The sequence below is a fragment of the Pelodiscus sinensis genome, chromosome 7 (genome assembly GCF_052426305.1).
Source record: "Pelodiscus sinensis isolate ZL-2025 chromosome 7, ASM5242630v1, whole genome shotgun sequence".
NCBI classification, from domain to species: domain Eukaryota; kingdom Metazoa; phylum Chordata; order Testudines; family Trionychidae; genus Pelodiscus; species Pelodiscus sinensis.
Window position 1 is genome coordinate 61,609,858 of NC_143058.1, and position 17,637 is coordinate 61,627,494.

General features: G+C 42.7%; 1 protein-coding gene across 8 annotated transcripts in view; it reads right to left on the reverse strand.

The window, feature by feature from the left end:
• Positions 1-17,637, reverse strand: part of IKZF2 (IKAROS family zinc finger 2) — a 140,319-nt gene that overhangs the window by 22,511 nt on the left and 100,171 nt on the right. For all 8 annotated transcript variants that reach the window (XM_075933947.2, XM_075933946.2, XM_075933945.2 and 5 more), the window contains one exon: positions 4,312-4,449. In XM_075933947.2, coding sequence (XP_075790062.1) covers positions 4,312-4,449 — 138 coding nt within the window. The remainder of the gene's footprint in view (positions 1-4,311; positions 4,450-17,637) is intronic.

Sequence of the window (17,637 nt, forward strand, 5' to 3'; positions counted from 1 at the left end):
CACAAGTCCCAGCACAAAAAGCTGGACTCCCTTCCTTTCACAGAAAGACACTGGTGGAGACCAGAAAACCTTCAGCCCCATCTTTTTATAGAACAGTGCAGCAGGGAAGGTTTAGGTTAGACATTAGGAAAAGCTTCCTGTCAGGGTGGTGAAACACTGGAATAAATTGCCTAGGGAGGTTGTGGAATCTCCATCACTAGAGCCATTTAAGAGCAGGTTAGATAGACATCTATCAGGGATGATCTAGATGGTGCTTGATCCTGCCATGAGGACAGAGGACTGAACTTGATGACCTCTCAAGGTCCCTTCCAGTTCTAGTGTTCCATGATTCTATGTCTTAGTTCATTGCAGGCCTGCCCTAGACGATCACTTGTAATTGTAGGCAAAAGTCAGTTAACCGCAGTGGTCTCATAGACCCAGGCAAATGTATCATGGCTCATTCTGGTAATACAAGATAAGAAATGTACTGGGGGCTTCACAAATTTAGTCCCACACACGATGTGCCTTCAGAAGCATGGTAAATGAGAAAACAGTTACAAATATATTGGAAAACTCAAGTTTAAGGTAAGGCCCAAATAATTCCAAGATATCTAATACTCCAAAGCCGTGAGCTTGTAATAATTCCGATCCTGAAGTATATAGTGTGGCAAGGGACAGAAGAAAATACATGCCTATTTTTGTGTAACCTACACACCTGCTAGGTGTGGTTCACTGTCCCATGTAGTGGCACTGAGACCATTTATACAGAGAGAATGAGTTTGGCTCTACTGCCTTAGCTGAGAGCCAGCTACTTTTAGCTCAAACTGTAGAAGCTCGTGCACTCAACTCCAGAGGGCCCAGGTTTGAACATCAGAACGGCCAGACCAAAGGTCCATCTAGCCCAGGATCCTGTCTTCCGACAGCAGCCAATGCCAGGTGCCCCAGAGGAAATGAACAGAACAGGGAATTGTCAAGTGACCCCTCCCCTGTCATCCATTTCCAGCCTCTCTAGTTCTGCCTGTCAACGCTACATTTGCACAGTACATTCTTTGGGGCAGACTAACTTTCCAGCGCCCGGGGAGGCTGTGAAAAGGAATTGTGTCACAGTCAGTCACAAATCCTTTTTGGTTTCCCGTGTGCTCTGGAGAGGAGGTGAATTGCTGCAGTCTTTTTTATAGATCAGTGATTACATCCCCTCTTTCGCTGGTAGGCACATGGGTAGGCCAGATTTTGGTCATGGTTGGGTGCAGCTGTGGATTCAAAGAGCTCGCTTTCCCTGCTCCTCCTCACCTCTCCTAAAGCAAAATGTGGTCAGCCACCCAGTGGGGTGGGCACTGCAGACCCTTACAAATCAGTTTGAACTGATTAAGAACAGGTTTAAACTAAACTAAACCAAACTAAGCTTGTCTTCACCACCGTGTTAAATCAGTGTCAAGATAGTGTGTCTGGTGACGACACATTACATTGATGGGAGAAGACTCTTGTTGACATCATTACTCCACCTCAGTGAGACACTGGTTTAAGTGGATGTAAGTTATGTCACTCGGGCGGTGGTTGGTTCACAACCCTGAACAACATAACTTGCATCAACTTGAGCAGTAGTATAGACAAGCCTAAGAGTATTCAGACAGGGATTTGGACAGGTCTAATTTAAACTGGTTGTAAAACTGACAAGTTAATCAGTGAAACTTCTGTGTAGAAAAGGCTAAGAACTTGTCCCTTCTAGTCCATGTATCATTCTTTAAGTAGTCCAGATACTGTTCTTCCAAGCAAAGTTAAAACTGTCTCAACACTTGTGCTTTTGAGAATCTGAAGCGATCTCCCACAACACAATCCCTGAAGGACTTTAAGCTTTCATAACTACATTTCATGGAGAAAGCTCAACAAGGACACACCTCTCAAAAGAACTACACACCTACTTAATGTTCAACCCGGATAGAAGTCCCAATGAAGTCACAAGTGTTGTGGGCCTTTGTAGGGTTCGGAGTCTAAGGGTACAGCTACACTGCATGCTTATTTTGAAATAAAAAACAGGACTGTGTAGCACTTTAAAGACTAACAAGATGGTTTAATAGGTGATGAGCTTTTGTGGGCCAGACCCACTTCCTCAGATCAAATAGTGGAACAAAATTGTCACAACCATATATACCAATGGATACAATTTAAAAAAATGAACACATATGGAACTGTATCCTTTTTTAAAATTGTATCCTTTTTTAATTGTATCCTTTGGTATATATGGTTGTGACAAATTTCTTCCACTATTTGATCTGAGGAAGTGGGTCTGGCCCACGAAAACTCATCACCTATTAAACCACTTTGTTAGTCTTTAAAGTGCTACACAGTCCTGTTTTTTGTTTCAGCTGCACCAGACTAACACGGCTACATTTCTACCACTATTTTGAAATAAGCTATTCCGGAAGAAATACTTCGAGATAGCTTATTTCAAAATAGCACGTCTATACTACAGGGAAGCCTCAAAATTAGTCCGAGACAGGCTTCCCTAATGTGGATGTGCTTCCTTGATTTACAACCAGAGGGGGCACTGAGGAGAAATTAGTTTGAATGGCACCGGGGAGGAGCTATTTTGAAATAGCAGCAGCAAAGTGTCCATACTACAGCTATTTTGAAATTTCAGAAGAGGTATTATTCCTCATGGAATGAGGTTTACAGAAGTCAGAATAAGCCGTCTATGATTTCGAATGAATTTAGAAATTACAGAATTGCTGTGTAGACGCTCACACTGTTATTTCAAAATAACTGTGCTGTGTAGATGCACCCTAAGAGTTTTCTTGGGAATGGTGTACACAGGTCAGTTCCTAGCTTCCAACTAAGCACCATTAGTCCAAATGTATGTCTGAAAGTCAGGGGACAAACAATCCTTAACCCAAAGTCCACTGAAATCAGTTGGAGTTTTTCTATAGACTTTTAAGAGCATTATGTATCAGTCCTAAAATGTCTAGTCACAAATCATTAACCTTTCTGAAGCAGATTTTTAAATGCTTATTTTCTTCTCCAGGGCTTTTATAGTGGAGTATGATTGAAATTACTCAACACAGAAGCCAAAAGTTTTCCAATGCAACTTTTTTGCAAAAAGAATATTTCTTTAAAAAAATCAACCATTTTAAAAAAATGCTCATGATTTTTTTTCACCAAAATTTTCTATCAGGAATTAATCATTTGAACTGATTTTTTTTTTTTTTTGGTTCTTGACTTATTATACATTTTATAAAAACTAAAGAATATTTCAAAGTAAATAAAAATCCCACCATGTGACTAAAATGACCAAGGAAAAGTTATGTGGTAGAAAAAAAACCAAAAAACCAAAACAGAAAGAAAAAAAAAGCAGTCTGCTATTAATTTCCTTCACTTTCTTCATTTTGCAGCAATGCAGTTTTTGACTGGTTACTTTTGTCACCTTATAGGATTTATCTCAACAAAAAATTTTAAAAAATAATAATTTTGAAAAAATTTTGCCCAATAACTACAAAAATAAATACAATATTTTAAAGAGAGTACGCCATTTCATGAAAAAATTTAAAATAAAATATTCCATTTCAAAAACTAAAACTAAAAAACCAAATTTTGAGTATGAAAACATTGGTTTTTTTAACAATTTTCACTCCACTTCTTTATAACTGAAGAAAAAATATATTCTCAAAGCCTGCTTTTAATAGATTCTTCTGCAAGCTCTTTATACAACACAAAAAGCCTCAACAATCTTTTTCAATATACTATTTACATAGACAGCATGCTTATTATGTAAACATATTTACATATACACATTATATAGAGATTATATTTACCAATCTTGCCAAATTCTACACTCTTACTTGCAATGGGGAAGCATTACTTTTTCAAAGACAATATTTTTAATTTGTTACATAATCAGTTATGCTAAAAGATAGGCAAATAACACCTTGTATGCTTGGTCAAATCAATTTTTCCATGATCATTTTGCAGGGTTGATTTTTTATATACACATCTCACACACACACACACACACACACACACACATATCTCTCTCTCTCTCTCTCTCTCTCTCTCTCTCACACACACACACACACACACACACACACACACACACACACAGAGAAATCCTGGCGTCTCCAAAGTCAAGGGGAGTTGTGTTGTTGACTTTAGTGAGTCTAGGATTTCATGCTTTCTGTCTTCCTTAAAAATATTGGAATGCAACTGTTTGAAGAATGAAGTTATTTAAAGAAACATGAGAGGAAACTCCTCTCTCCCCCCCGCCCCCCAACATCCAACATTGAAATAAGTACAGCAGTCACTCCGAGGTACCGGAGGCTCCTTAACATCCTTTCCACCCACCATGGTGACTCATGACCTGCCCGGCAGCCTCCATACTGACATTCTGAAGATAGTTGTGGCAGCGTTCCTTGTGTTCCTCCAGAGAGCTGCGCTGCTTGTAGCTCCGGCCGCAGTAGTTACACTTGTGAGGCTTGCCCACTGTGGAAAGAACAGAGCTTTTGGTTAAATACGCCTTTGCACCACACACGGCATCTCTGCTCAAAGCAACAAAGGGGATGGAAGGACATTTACAAAGGTCATTTCAGCTCCAAATGGTTTCCCCTTTGCCCCATTATGCCCACCTCCCCCCCATGCACCTCCACTCATCTCCCATGCACATCATCCTCTTGGGTATTCACACTGAAAAGGAGCAGCATCAGACGCACACAGTAAATAGATTGCACCAATCCAGCTGGATCACAACCAGCCTATGACTGCAGGTCACCACCTCAGGTGAGAAAACTGCGGAGAAGTTGAGTCCAGAGCGGCAGCATTTGCCCTTGCGTGAGCTTACTGGCCTACTTCAACATCCAAGCAGTGGGCACTGAGTCACATCGCACAAGGGAGATCTCCTCTGGCTCAGCCTATTGTGCCCAAATGAGTCAACTGAGAATGAGAACAAGACCACAGCCAGTTGGTATAAGTCAGCATGGAGCAGTCGCCATGGGAAAGGGACTGGGTAGCTAAAAAAACAACACCACACACAACAGTGGAGGTTAAGCAGACTGAACGAAGGCCTGAGGCCTATATTATTTTTAGTTTCACTCAAGAGCAATATAGATCTTGCAAAGGGTTTAATACGCACATAACATGGCACCAGATCCTAGAACATGTAAGCCCTCTCATAGCATATCCTGAAGAAACCATAGGAAGTGCTGAATGCGAGGGCCCAACAGCTAACTCAATGGTGAGTTTTGCCAAAACTACATTAATAATTTGTAAAATACATATTACGTGTACAACATGAACCTATCGTCTAATAACCAGAGGGCTCTTTATTCAGTGCCAGAGATCCAGCAATCACATTGAGCTGATAGTTTCAAAGATGCCTGCGGGATCAGAATGCTCAATGCTCAAATACCTTATGAAGCTTATTAAGTCATAACATTTAGGACCTCAACAAAGATCACAAAATAGGCTCGTTGGGATAACATCTGTGTATTCAATAGTTTTGTCCCAGTATAAGGAAGCGGATGTCTCCATAACCTGGTAATAGGATACACTCATCTTTCAATTACCAAATGAAATCCTGGCCCACTAATCGTGGCCAAAAAAGTTATGATTACCATCTCACGACTATTTGGTGTCTCTCGGGGAGTAATATGGTGATCTCAGTCCAGTTCTTACTGCAGAGGTATCCACAGCATAACATACACTTGTACCTAGGTATCTGGATGCATGCATGAGGCCTTGGTCCTTGACAACTACGAACGCTAGCTGAAAAGGAGCAGGCATGTGACATTCAGAACACCAGATCAAAGTTTTCTGGTCTCTGGCACAGACACGGCAGCTAGAAAAGGTCCAAGTTCAGGAAGCTCATGGGGAGTTTCTCTCCATAGAAGCCAGCAAATGAAGAAAGCATGTGGAAGCAAGAAAAACCTCAGGTGGTCAAATATTTTCCATTAAAACTTCTTTTTTTTTTTAAAAAAAAATAGAAAATTGGTTTTTTGATAAAATTAACATTTTCCCCCAAAAAAGTCTGTGCTTTCCTGAAATATATATGTTGAAACATCAAAATTTTCTGCTAGGTAAAAAGAAAAGTCAACCATCTCTAGCTAATACACAGTACAGGAAGTCCCCAGCTTACAAACAGGTTGTGTTCCAAAAGATCATTTGTAAGTCAGTTGTTTTGGAACTCGGAATGCATTTTCCCATAGAGACAATGTTATAAATGATAGATACGTTTTGTGGGTTAGCCTGGGAACCTATTTAACCCATAATGTAGCTGAAATACTCTACATGTCCAATGAAAATCTGTAGAAAGAGTTTATTTAATCTTGAATGCTGGTCTTGAGGAAAGGGAGGTTTAATGAGAGGAGGATAAGGAGGTAAGTGGAGATTCTGAAAGGGAATTGTGGGTAACCCTTGGCCGCCACCCACTCTCCTGCAGTTATTGCACTGGCTCCTGTGACCAGCCCCATCCTCCCGCTGCCCCCTTCCTCCATGGGCTGCACCAAGCCCCGTTCTCCAAGAGGCGGTGAGTGGTCTGAGCAGGGGCTGGAGGACTCCAGAGGAGGAGGGGGGGTGGCTGTGCAGCCAGCAGCTGGACAGAAGTGACAGTTTCCCCTTCAAAGTGACACTTTTCTCCAATCGCTGGCAACACTTTGCTGCTCACCTGTGCCTCTTGCCTGCTCACTGAGGCTGCTGGTGAGCAGTTGTTGGTATGTTCCTAAGTCAGGTGTTTGTAACTCAGGCTACGTCTAGACTGTATCTCTCTGCCAAGAGAGGGATGAGAATCAAGCACTTCGGAAGTGCAAATGAGCCCAGGATCATTTGCATACTCATGTTCTGACACTGTGCCGATCAGGCTGTGTCGAAAGTGAAAGTAAAGTGTAGCCGCAGCTCTGCCACCTTTCTGCCAACAGTGGGGAGCTTTTTCAGCAGCTCCCGTACTCCTCAAAAAATGAGGAGTACAGGAGTTGCCGAAATTGCATATAATCAAAGAGGCTAAGATTTTCAAAGATGACTATGTGCCCAAATCCCATTGAATTTAAGATTCTGAAAACAACAGTATAGAATGGGTTTCCCATTTTATGGCATATTGAAATCCAATGGCATGCCTTTGTTTTTAACAACTTCATAAACTTTGGAAAACACAACAGGGATTTGTGCACATAAACAACCTGGGCAGTTTTGAAAATTCCAGCCTTGGGTGCTTTCTCCCATCCAAATACAAGCACATCAAGCACCATATATGTCTCTCATTTAATGTCCTGTCTATGCTGCCAAATTAAACCATTTTGTGATGGGGTCAGGAGGCAGTGGTCTCCCCAGATGCGGGTAGAGGGGCAACCTGCGTGAAAGAGGTTGTGAGACCATTAACCTCCCTCACCAAGCATTCTCACCGCCACAAGCCATTTGTTGAGAAGTGCAGGTAAGACGGGTAGCAGCGATGGTCCTGGGAATGCTCATGTCTCAAGGGAAGAGAAGTCATTGCAAATGGCCTCTAGTCCTTATAACAGCAAGGACGTAGCTATGGTGCAAATAGTTCTACATCTATAGTCTGATAAATCAAGGACTTAAAGGAAGAGATATAACAACACGCCAGACGTTGGAGTAAACATCAAACAGGAAGAAGAAATATTTAGGATAGTACAGTTGGCGTTAGGAAATGAATAGGAGTAAATGGACTGAATTAGGAAAGAGAACATTTAGGCTGAATATCAGAAACGTTTGCAGACACATTGTAGTATTAGGTTGGGAAGGGTCACATGGTTTTGCTGGTACTAAGGCTTAGTTTGAAAGACACTGGCAAGATAAGACCACAAAGCCTGCACAATAACTAATGCACAATATCTCTGGCCTGTAATTAAAACAACATGCTTTATTTTCCTGAGCTGTGTGTCCCCAAAGCTTCAGGCTGATAAATATTTACATGAATAATAGACCTTGAATAAATCATCAGAAAATGTAAATCAAACCTGAATGCACTCAGGCTCCGTGTAGCATTCAGCCTGGCCATGGGGGTGTGGGGGAAGTTTCTTGCTTCCCTTTCAGAACCAACTGCTGCTCCTTCATGCCTGGAAATGTGTTCACTGAAATTCATGGGGACTCTGATTTGGGCTGGGAAGATTACACCCCCATGCCAGTCTGTAAGATCCAAGACTGTGGCACCTAGCAGCCAATGAGTTTGCAGAGCAAATAAACATGAACATCCAGAAATATGATGGGCAGCAATGTGCCTCAATTTTGCAACACCCACCTAAAAGCACCCTTAACAGGGTCTGGGTCTCAAAAAAAAGCCGAGCACTCCCCCTGTGAAGGTCAGGCCTTTGAGAAGGCATCTCATGTTGAGCCCACAAAATCACTAGCCTGTACTGAAAATCTTGGCGGCGATTTTTACAAGGACTTCAGTTTTGCACTCCTCAGTCCAAAAGGAAGTAGCAACATGGGGAATGAATTCTAATGTCTGATCCACCTGGCAGATCACTTTAAGGTTGTTCTGTTCCGTAAAGTGGACCAAAGAGGAAAAAAACTTTACCTCTGAACACATACTAGTCCCATTACTACACAAGAGTGAGAGTTGGGAATGAAATCTGCTTATTAATGAATCGTAACACAAAAAAGCAACATCAGACTATTGCTTGGGGGATTAAAAAGAAGATGCTTGGGGAAAAAAAGATAAATATAACAGATTCTAAAACATGGACCAATGCTTTAGTTATTCACATGAGCAAGACTTTTCAGGATCAAGGTGTTTATATTTGGTTGGGTTTTTTTTGTTTGTTTTCTTGTAATTCATGAGAATAGATAGAAGGTATTTCACCTTTGAAAGTTTCAGTATTGTTCTAAGTTGGGCAATAATGTAGAGTTTCTCCGAACTTGGGAAGCTTAATTCTAAGAAGACAAGTTCAATGTTCCTACTATAGAATTACAGGTTATCTAGACTACAGGGTTTTTCCACGATACCCAAGGTATCCCAGAAAAACTCCGGTGTGTCCAGGGAATACGTCTGCTCTACTGTCTTTTTTTTTTTTTTTTTTTTTAAGCGAAAGAGCAGATGCGCTCTTTCGGAAGCCCTGTATTCCTCATTCCACCAGGAAGAAGGGCTCTTCCAAAAGAGGGTTTTTTCCCAACATTTGGCTCAGTGTAGCCAAGCCAAATTTTGGAAAAGCCTCTTCCAAAAAAATGATTGGAAAAAAGTATGCAAATTGCGGAGTGCAATTTGCAGACCTTTTTCCGATAAAGCCCCGTAGCGTAGACATGGCCCCAAAGACGGTAGCCTTAAACACAGTTTATGCAATTTCAACAGCTTTGTCGTCTTTTTTTTTTTTTTCCAAGTTCAAAGAGAGAACTCCTTTCTCTTCATTACCTCTTTGCCTCATTGATTTGCCAGTGCTTTGTAAACGGCAGGGCTGTTCTGCATTTCATGCCGTTGTTGGTAATTGAAAGACGGCCCATCCCAACTTTCAGTACCAGAGTCAACAATAAGTCATCATTCCTCTATTTAACTACTACATGCAGCCGTAGCAGTCCTATCATGGAATAGAGCAGTCTCTCCTGTAAACACCTTACATAGCCTGCATTAAAACAATGGCGGAACGTTTACTCTTACTTTCAATCTGATTTCTAGACACACCCATCTTGTCGATTAATACCTACGGGGCACAAAACAGCCACAGACACCTGCGCTTACCTGGCAGTTGTTTATGGTTTTGTAAACCAGGCAGGCTAGCAGTGAAATACTGTACAGCCAACATTTAGTCCTGCCTGATCTTCTGCAATGAGAGGTGCTAAACATCAGATTATACATTAACTCCGAAAACTTTATCCCTGCCATAGTTTGAATGAACTGATAAAAATTGGAGCGTATATTGTTCCTAACACATTGTTTCAAATAGCTGTTGTTTCTTTATATAAAATATCTGGGCCACATTCTCCAAGGGTGTAAATCAGTGTGGGTGACTGCCAATTGAGGAGGATCTACCTAAACTTTTATTTCTTTTTAAAGCGATTTCCATATAGATCAGAGAGCTAGCCATGCTAGCCTGTATTCACAAAACCAAGAAGTCCTATGGCACCTTAGGGTATATCTAGACTGCAAGCTTCTTTCGAAAGAGAGCATCCACACCTCAAAATAGGATCGAAAAAGCGATCTGGTTTTTTGAAAGAAAGTGTCCAGACTGCGTGGATGCTCTCTCAAAAGAAAGCCTTGACAGCTATTCACAGAATGGCCACCAGGGCACCTGTGCTTTTTTCTATTGCCGCCTCTTTCGAAAAATGTCCCTGTTCTGCATCAATACACATCTTTTTTCGAAAGAGCTCTTTTGAAAAAGATGTTCTTCCTTGCAATTTGAGATTTACCAATGTTGAAAAAAAACCCTGTGTTCTTTCAATTTAATTTCGAAAGAACGTGATTGCAGTGTGGATGCAGGTGAAGTTTTTTGAAAAAAAAAAAGGCATTTTTTTTTTTAAAAAACAATGTAGTCTAGACATACCCTTAGAGACTAACAGATTTATTTGGGCATAAGCTTTAATGGGCAAATACCCACTTAGTCAGATGTATGCACTCTATAATGAAGTGGGCTTTTGCCCACAAAAGCTTATGCAAAACCCATCTATTTCCATTTATGGACCTTCATGCTTTACTCTAAAATATATTTTGCGTGTGCTGTTGATCATTAGCTCTGTTACTTAATCTGATGTATAAACATGCAATCTGATTAATTCATCTGTTTTATTTTAGAGATACAATAATGATCTCAGGTACCCTCAACAATAGAAACAAAAGTTAAAAAAAAACAACCACCACCATTCCATTGGCTCATTTCTATCCATCCAGGTAACTTACATGGCCTCTCTCACCCAGTCCCTGAGACCTCCTTAAATATTTTAAAATAGAAAGAACAATAATCATCTCTTACCACCTCTTTGCCATTTATAGGCCACAGAAGAAATAGTTTGATTCATTTATAGGCTGACTTGTTTGTATGGTGCCCGAGGGAATGTGCTCTGTCATTGTGAGTGGGTACTTGCAAAGAACTTAGGGGAAAAAGCCCAGCCGGAGGGATGAATGTTGCCATTAGTTCAGAAAGTGGGAGATCAGTTCTCATTCCCATTTGTTGAGGAAGTAGCTTAACTCCATCACTTGTGAAAGTTCTCTCCCCCAAATTCATGAGCCTTCCCTAGTTGAAGTCACAGGAGCACTTTCTTTGTGGAGGGTGAGGACTAGCCAGAGAAGAGCAACAGAAACAAGTAAAGATCTAGTAAACATGAGCTATTAGAAAAGATTGAAAAAAAAATGGGTTTGGTTATTCTGGAGAAGAGAAGATGCAGGGGGGAGTTTTCAAATACAGGATGGACCCTCCCTGGTCTGGCACTCTTAGGACCTGACTGGTCCCAAGTGAGGGATTTCGGACCAGGGGAGGTCATTTCTGGCCCTCCTGCTGCCAGCCCCCTCCTGCTCTGTGCTCCCTCCCCCCACAGCACAGCTGAATCACCCTCCTCCCACAGCCCAACTGAGCCATGTGCCAGCTCCTGCCCCCCCAGCCCAGCTAAGCCTCACTTTGCCTCCCCTCCCCCAGCATAGTACCAGGCTTCCACCCCTGCCCGTCCCCCTGCAGAGCACCCACCTTTCTGATTCTGGAATATCTGTGGTCCTTCTGGACCATGGATGTTGCTTAACCAGTGAGTTCCAGTTTAGAGAGGTGCAACCTGTATATAAAAGGTTACTACAACGAAGAGAAAAAAAAATTCTTCTTAGCTTCTGAGGAAACGACAAGAAACAATGGACTTAAATTGCAGCAAGGGAAGTTTAGGATGGACATTAGGAAAAACCTTCCCATCGGGTTGATTAAGCACTGGAATAAATTACCTATGGAGGCCGTGGAATCTGCATCACAGAGATTTTTCAAAGACGGCTGGAGAAACACCTGTCAGGTGTGGCCTAGGTAATACTTAGTCCTGCAGTGAGTGCAGGGAACTGGACTAGATGCCCTCTCGAGCGCCCTTCCATTTTAGGAGTCTATCCCAAAAGAGTGAGTGTGTGTTTAGATAATAGAGAATCCATCCTATTAGGTGAATGCTCCAACTCTGGGGATGCCAGGTAACCTGCACTTCCTGAAAGGTTCTGCAGTTCCCCTCGGCATCTGCCTTTACCAGGTGGTATAGGAGATGACAAGGCCATGACTGGAGGACTAGTGCATAAGGTTCAGGGGAAAGGGGAAGAGTGCTCCTCATGTGGATATTTCCTATTCAATTAGGAAGAAGGCTGGACAGACTGTCCAGATGTCATGGGAACACCTGGATCCTTTTATTTTATTTTTGTTAAGGGGGAAAGGGATTCTGTGGAAGAACATGGCGGTGGTTAAGTTTCTGTTGATCTCTCCCAATGGAGAAGGACAAGGGTCTTCCCACCCAGCTGGATATCTGCAGATCATGATGGGAAGGGGGGGGGGGGGGGGGCGCAGAAGGGCCCTACCAAATTCATTGTCCATTTTGGTCCATTTCACAGCCACAGGAATGAAATGGACCATTTTTACAATATTTCAGATATTCAAAACTCAAATGTGATGGTGGTGTAATTGTAGGGGTCCTGCTCTACTGGGGTCACAAGGTTATTATATGGGGGCTGTGGGATGGCTACGCTTATTTCTGCACAGCTGCGAGCAGCAGCACTGCCAGCTGAGCAGCTGGAGAGCGGTGGCTACTGGCTGGGAGCCAAGCTCTGAAGGCAGAGCTACCACCACCAGCAGCACAGAAATCAGGACGACATGGTATGGTATTGCCAGCTTGACTTCTGCACGGCTGCCTGCACAGCTGGGTCCTTAGCAGCAGGGCCAGCCCAAGCCATTTTGGCGCGCCAGGCTCAGGGGCCTGCGCACAGTACATGCGCAGCCCCGCCCGGCCCGGCCACCGCTGCTAGCGTGCATGCCGGGCCATGCAGGGTCCCGCGGCCATGGGGGGAAGGGCGCTGCTATTCGGTGTCATGGGAGCCGGGCGCGTGGAGCCGGTCTAATGGCAGCTATAAGGGATGCTGTGCATCCCTTACAGTTGCCATCAGGCGCCCCCCATTGGTTGGTGCCCCGGGCAGCTGCCCGGCTCGCCCACGCCTCAGTCCGGCCCTGCTTAGCAGCCATCACTCCCTCGGGCACCCAGCTCCGAAAGCAGCAGTACAGAAGTGAGGACAACATGGGGATGGTGCTGGCACCCTTACTTCTGTGCTGCTTCTGACAGGGTGCTGCCTTCAGAGCTGGGTACCCAGCCAACATTACAACCACCACTCTCCAGGTGCCCAGCTCTGAAGGCAGCACTGAAGTAAGGGTGGCAATACTCTGACTTTTCTAAAATGACCTTGTGATCCTCCTGCAACTCTTTTTTTGGGTCAGGATCCTCAATTTGACCTATATAGGGTAAAAAGCACATAAAAGGCTAGATTTCATTGGAGGACCACAGATTTCATGGTCCATGATGTGTGAATTTGGGAAGGCCCCAGGAAGGACTAAAGAGCTGTGTTACCGTTTACCTTCCCTGTTTTAAATGATTGTGGGGGACACCATATTTTACTATATTAACTGCCGTGGACTTCAAGTAAGATTTGCCATCAAAGATAGTTAGTCTGATCCTACATGCTATTTAACCAGTAGACACTTCTCTGTATATTTTCTTTTGCCTGTAATTTCCCTCCTCCCCTCTCACCCCGTCGGATGTTAAGAGAGAAATTTGCAAAAGCTCCTAAAGGATCTCAATGCTCCTATGTCCTTCAAAATTAATGAGAATCAGCCACCCCCAATCCCGTAGGTAGTTTAGATAAATCTCAACCCAAAGATTTAGCTAATGTGACTAACGCACTACCTTGTTCTTCGTCAGATCAGACCACTGAGTCAGTCTCTCAGCTATACTTCACTTCTGTGAAGCTCCTATGATTTTTATAGCAGAAACTAGAAGAGTTAAATGCTATTAAACCTTCTGTTTAAATAGCCCTAAGGGCACGAGAGAAACTAGTGAAAACCGGGAAGTTCCTAGGTAACTGGGTGATTGTCATCTTGCAAACTGAACATTATTGAAATGCTATGGGATTTAATCTGCCTGGTTGTAACTTGCTTTGCAAGTTGCAGGCAATATATAGGATCAATTAAAATTGGGGCTTCTCCACAGCAAGTGACCTATGCATCAACAATATCAAAGATGCGTGGGAAGGAGTGCATTAAGTATAGACACTAAGCCTTAACTGAATTGCGTGGCTCTGGACTTTCTACAGCAGTTCAGACCTGTAGCATGTGAATATGGCATGCTGCATGCAAATCGATTTATATAAGCCTTCCGAAACAGACCAATGAGCTGCATTTTTTTTAACCCAGTTTCAGCAAAAACCAGTTAACAAGAAAGAGTGCCTTGGTGAATGTATTTGTTTTGTTGGCTGTAATTAGTGCATCTGCCTCTAAGGAATTTAAGGAACTGGCTGGAGTTTTTAACATAATTAGAAATTGAAGGTCTGGGCTGACCATCCCAACTGGAGAGGAACTGCTCATGCACGCAAGTTAGGGTGTGGAATCCTCAATTCATATCAGGAATGTGGTTGGACAAACACTCCTTGACAGGTGGTTCTCCATCTTAGTAAAACAAATGTAGACTGTGAGACAGATCCGCAGGGGATATACACTGGGACAGCTCCACGGAAGTTAACTTACACCAGCTAAGGAGCTAATATGCTTTTCTTTCATGTGCCATCTCTTCTACATCCTACTGAGTCCCTCTAACATTTTATCAAAACATCTGCAGCAAGTGGGTTTGCTGCCCAAGCAATTCTGGGCAGCGAATTGGCCAAAGTCCAGAAGGAATGTGAAAAGCCAGATTCTGCCAGCATTACCCAAGCTCGGTGGCATTTTACTCTGCAAGAAGTCCCATTGGACTTCAGTGTCAGGCAAGGTACCGCTCCAAGTGAGTGAGAATAGTAGATTCTGGTCTGAAGTGTTGTCAGAATACAGAGGGCCACTATAACGAGGCTACTGAATTGGTGAGACCACAGATGAAAACGCTGACCACTGACTGACAGCGCCCAGCACTAGCTGTCTCAGAGAATAGAGCAGTTGGCAAACGTGGTGGTATCGAGTCTTGGTGATGGTCTTGTCCCTTCCAAAATACTTGTTTTTAAAAGCACCATAATTCTGGATAACCTTGTTTCCCATATAAATGCCAAATCCTGCCTTAAATCTTGCTAACTCTTTGGGATCAATCACGTCACGTGACAATGAAGTAAGCATTTTGTAAGAAAAATATTTCATCGCAGCAGTTTTGAATTTGCCGTCTTTCTATTTCACTAAATGGATCCCTTGTTTGTGGGTTAGGAGACAGGGAGAATGGACAATCCAGAGCTCTCTTAATGTTCTGGTCGTCATTTAAGTAGCTTCATTTCCCCTTCTCCCCAACATTAAAAGAGCTGTTTTGAAACCAGATTTTTAACAAGTTGTCATGGAGAGAACAGTTACAAAGGGAGGGAAAATACTGCCAGATCTTCAATTCTGCTAGGGAGACAGTTTTTACTTACTGTGATCAAGGGCAGTATCCTATAAAACAAGCACGCTTCCAAAACCAGGACATACCGTGAAAGTAATGGGGTTGCTTGAAACTAGAATTATAATGTCTCTCCCTCCACCTCTCTATTTGCACACCCCACAAAGTTATCTTAATGAAGATTAGCAGCTCAAGCATTCATTTTGGTCTTCTCTTCCATGGGTCACATAAGTCCAATTGAGTCCCTTTGCTCATAAGCCCCATTCGGGTTACCCTCTGCAAACAGACCTCACAAAAATACATAGATTGGCAAAACAATAGGGAACCAAAACAAAACGTGGAATTTTCAAGAGCATTGGACCTGACTCTGATGAATGCTTCTGAAAATCCCACTCTGCAAATGTCCTCCAGCAATAATCTCTTATCTGCCGCTGGAAGCACAATGATGATACAGCCAGCAGCATGGATGGCAGTGGTTAACCGATAAGCATCACATTAGCGAGTGATGCTTACTGGATACTGATTAATCGGCAACCCATCTGGGCTGGAGCAGTCCCCGCCCACAGGATCCCGTCTAAGTGATTAACCATTAAATGTAACATTTAATTGGTTAACTGATTGAATGGGATTTTGTATCCCCAGCTAGTAGTTTGCTGTTCCAGTGGCGAGCAGGGAGAAAATTAGCCACTAACTTCATCTCCAAGTGCTTGTGCATGTACTTCTAGTATTAGAAGGCCCAACAAATACCCGCCCAAGTCAGATGATTGCCATGGGTATCATTACTGGTGGGTTCCTTGCCATGCAAGGGCCAGGAGAAATGGAGCATAAGCCGCAGACAGCAAGGCAGGGAATCTCTGCTGCTCAGAGGGCATTGAGTACAGAGTCCTAGACAGTAACACTGCTGGAATCAGGTTCTGCATCACGAGAGAGAAAAATCAGGATCAGCTTTTGTGGGCCTAATTCTGTGGAGCCTCCATCACAGAAACAATAAGGACAGATTTTACAAAAGGGGATGGACTATCTGAAAAATTAATCTTGGTTATCAAATGGCCTCTGTTCTACTGAAAACCTTGATATCAAGTGCCTACCTCTGATTGGAAGGCTACAGCCAACTCAGTCAGGTATTAAAATGCAGTCATTCCTGTTATCCTTTCCACTTCTGGAGAATTTTCAGTTCCTTGAAATATTCAAAGTTTGCTTGCTTGCTGAAGCAATGGGTTTTGCAATACAAGCACAACATGAATTCAAACTACAAAGCTTGGAAAAGAGAACTGGACAAAGCAAAAAAATAAAATGGGTAATAAGGTGTAAAATTACACCAAAAGACTAATCCGCCCCCCAAAAAACCCACGTTTGCCCGTGAAAGTTAAGGCAAGGCAGTTACAGAAAACAAAGCAGACAGGATACTGGGCTAGATGGACCCAGTAGGGCTGTTCTTATGTAAACAGAGAGTGCTAAACTCACTGGTACACTGTGTGGAAGCAGAGAAGTTTAAGACAGGAAACTTAGGACACTATAACACATTAACAGAATTTCATGATCATGGAGCAGTTAAAAGATATGCACAGGAGAAATTTCCATGAGAAAGTTCAGAGTTGGTTGCTTCTTTCCATAGTTTTAAATTCAGTTTGAGGAAGAGAATAAACCTTATCATGTGTTAGTATGCTGGGGAAGGGGGCAGGAATCTGATTTCAGAACGTTTGTTTTTTTATCCTTCTTTTTCCTATTTCAATATTACTTGAAAGGAAGTTTGAGGAAAAGTCATCTTGAAGCTAAGGTATCGATTGGAGATTTAGGAAATCTATGCTCAGTTGACAGCTGTGTAACAGACTGCCTTTACTTCATACATCTGTACCTCAGTGATCCATCTGTAAAATGGGGATAATCAGCCTTCCCTCCTCTTATCCTTTTTCCTGTTGTTTGTACTGAGATAGATCACTCTTTCAGCAGGGACTGTTTCTCACCAGGTGTGCATGCAAAGAGGCCCTGCTTTTGGTCCATGGACTGTAGAAATAATCATCACAATTGTAATTTAATCATTTAGTTGGTGAACACATTCAAAACAAAGTCTTGATTCTGTGAGATACTGGACACCCTCAATTTCTACCGATGTCAACAGTAATTTGGTAGAAGATTAGCCTGTAACAACTCTACCACCCTGAAGAATAGCTACAG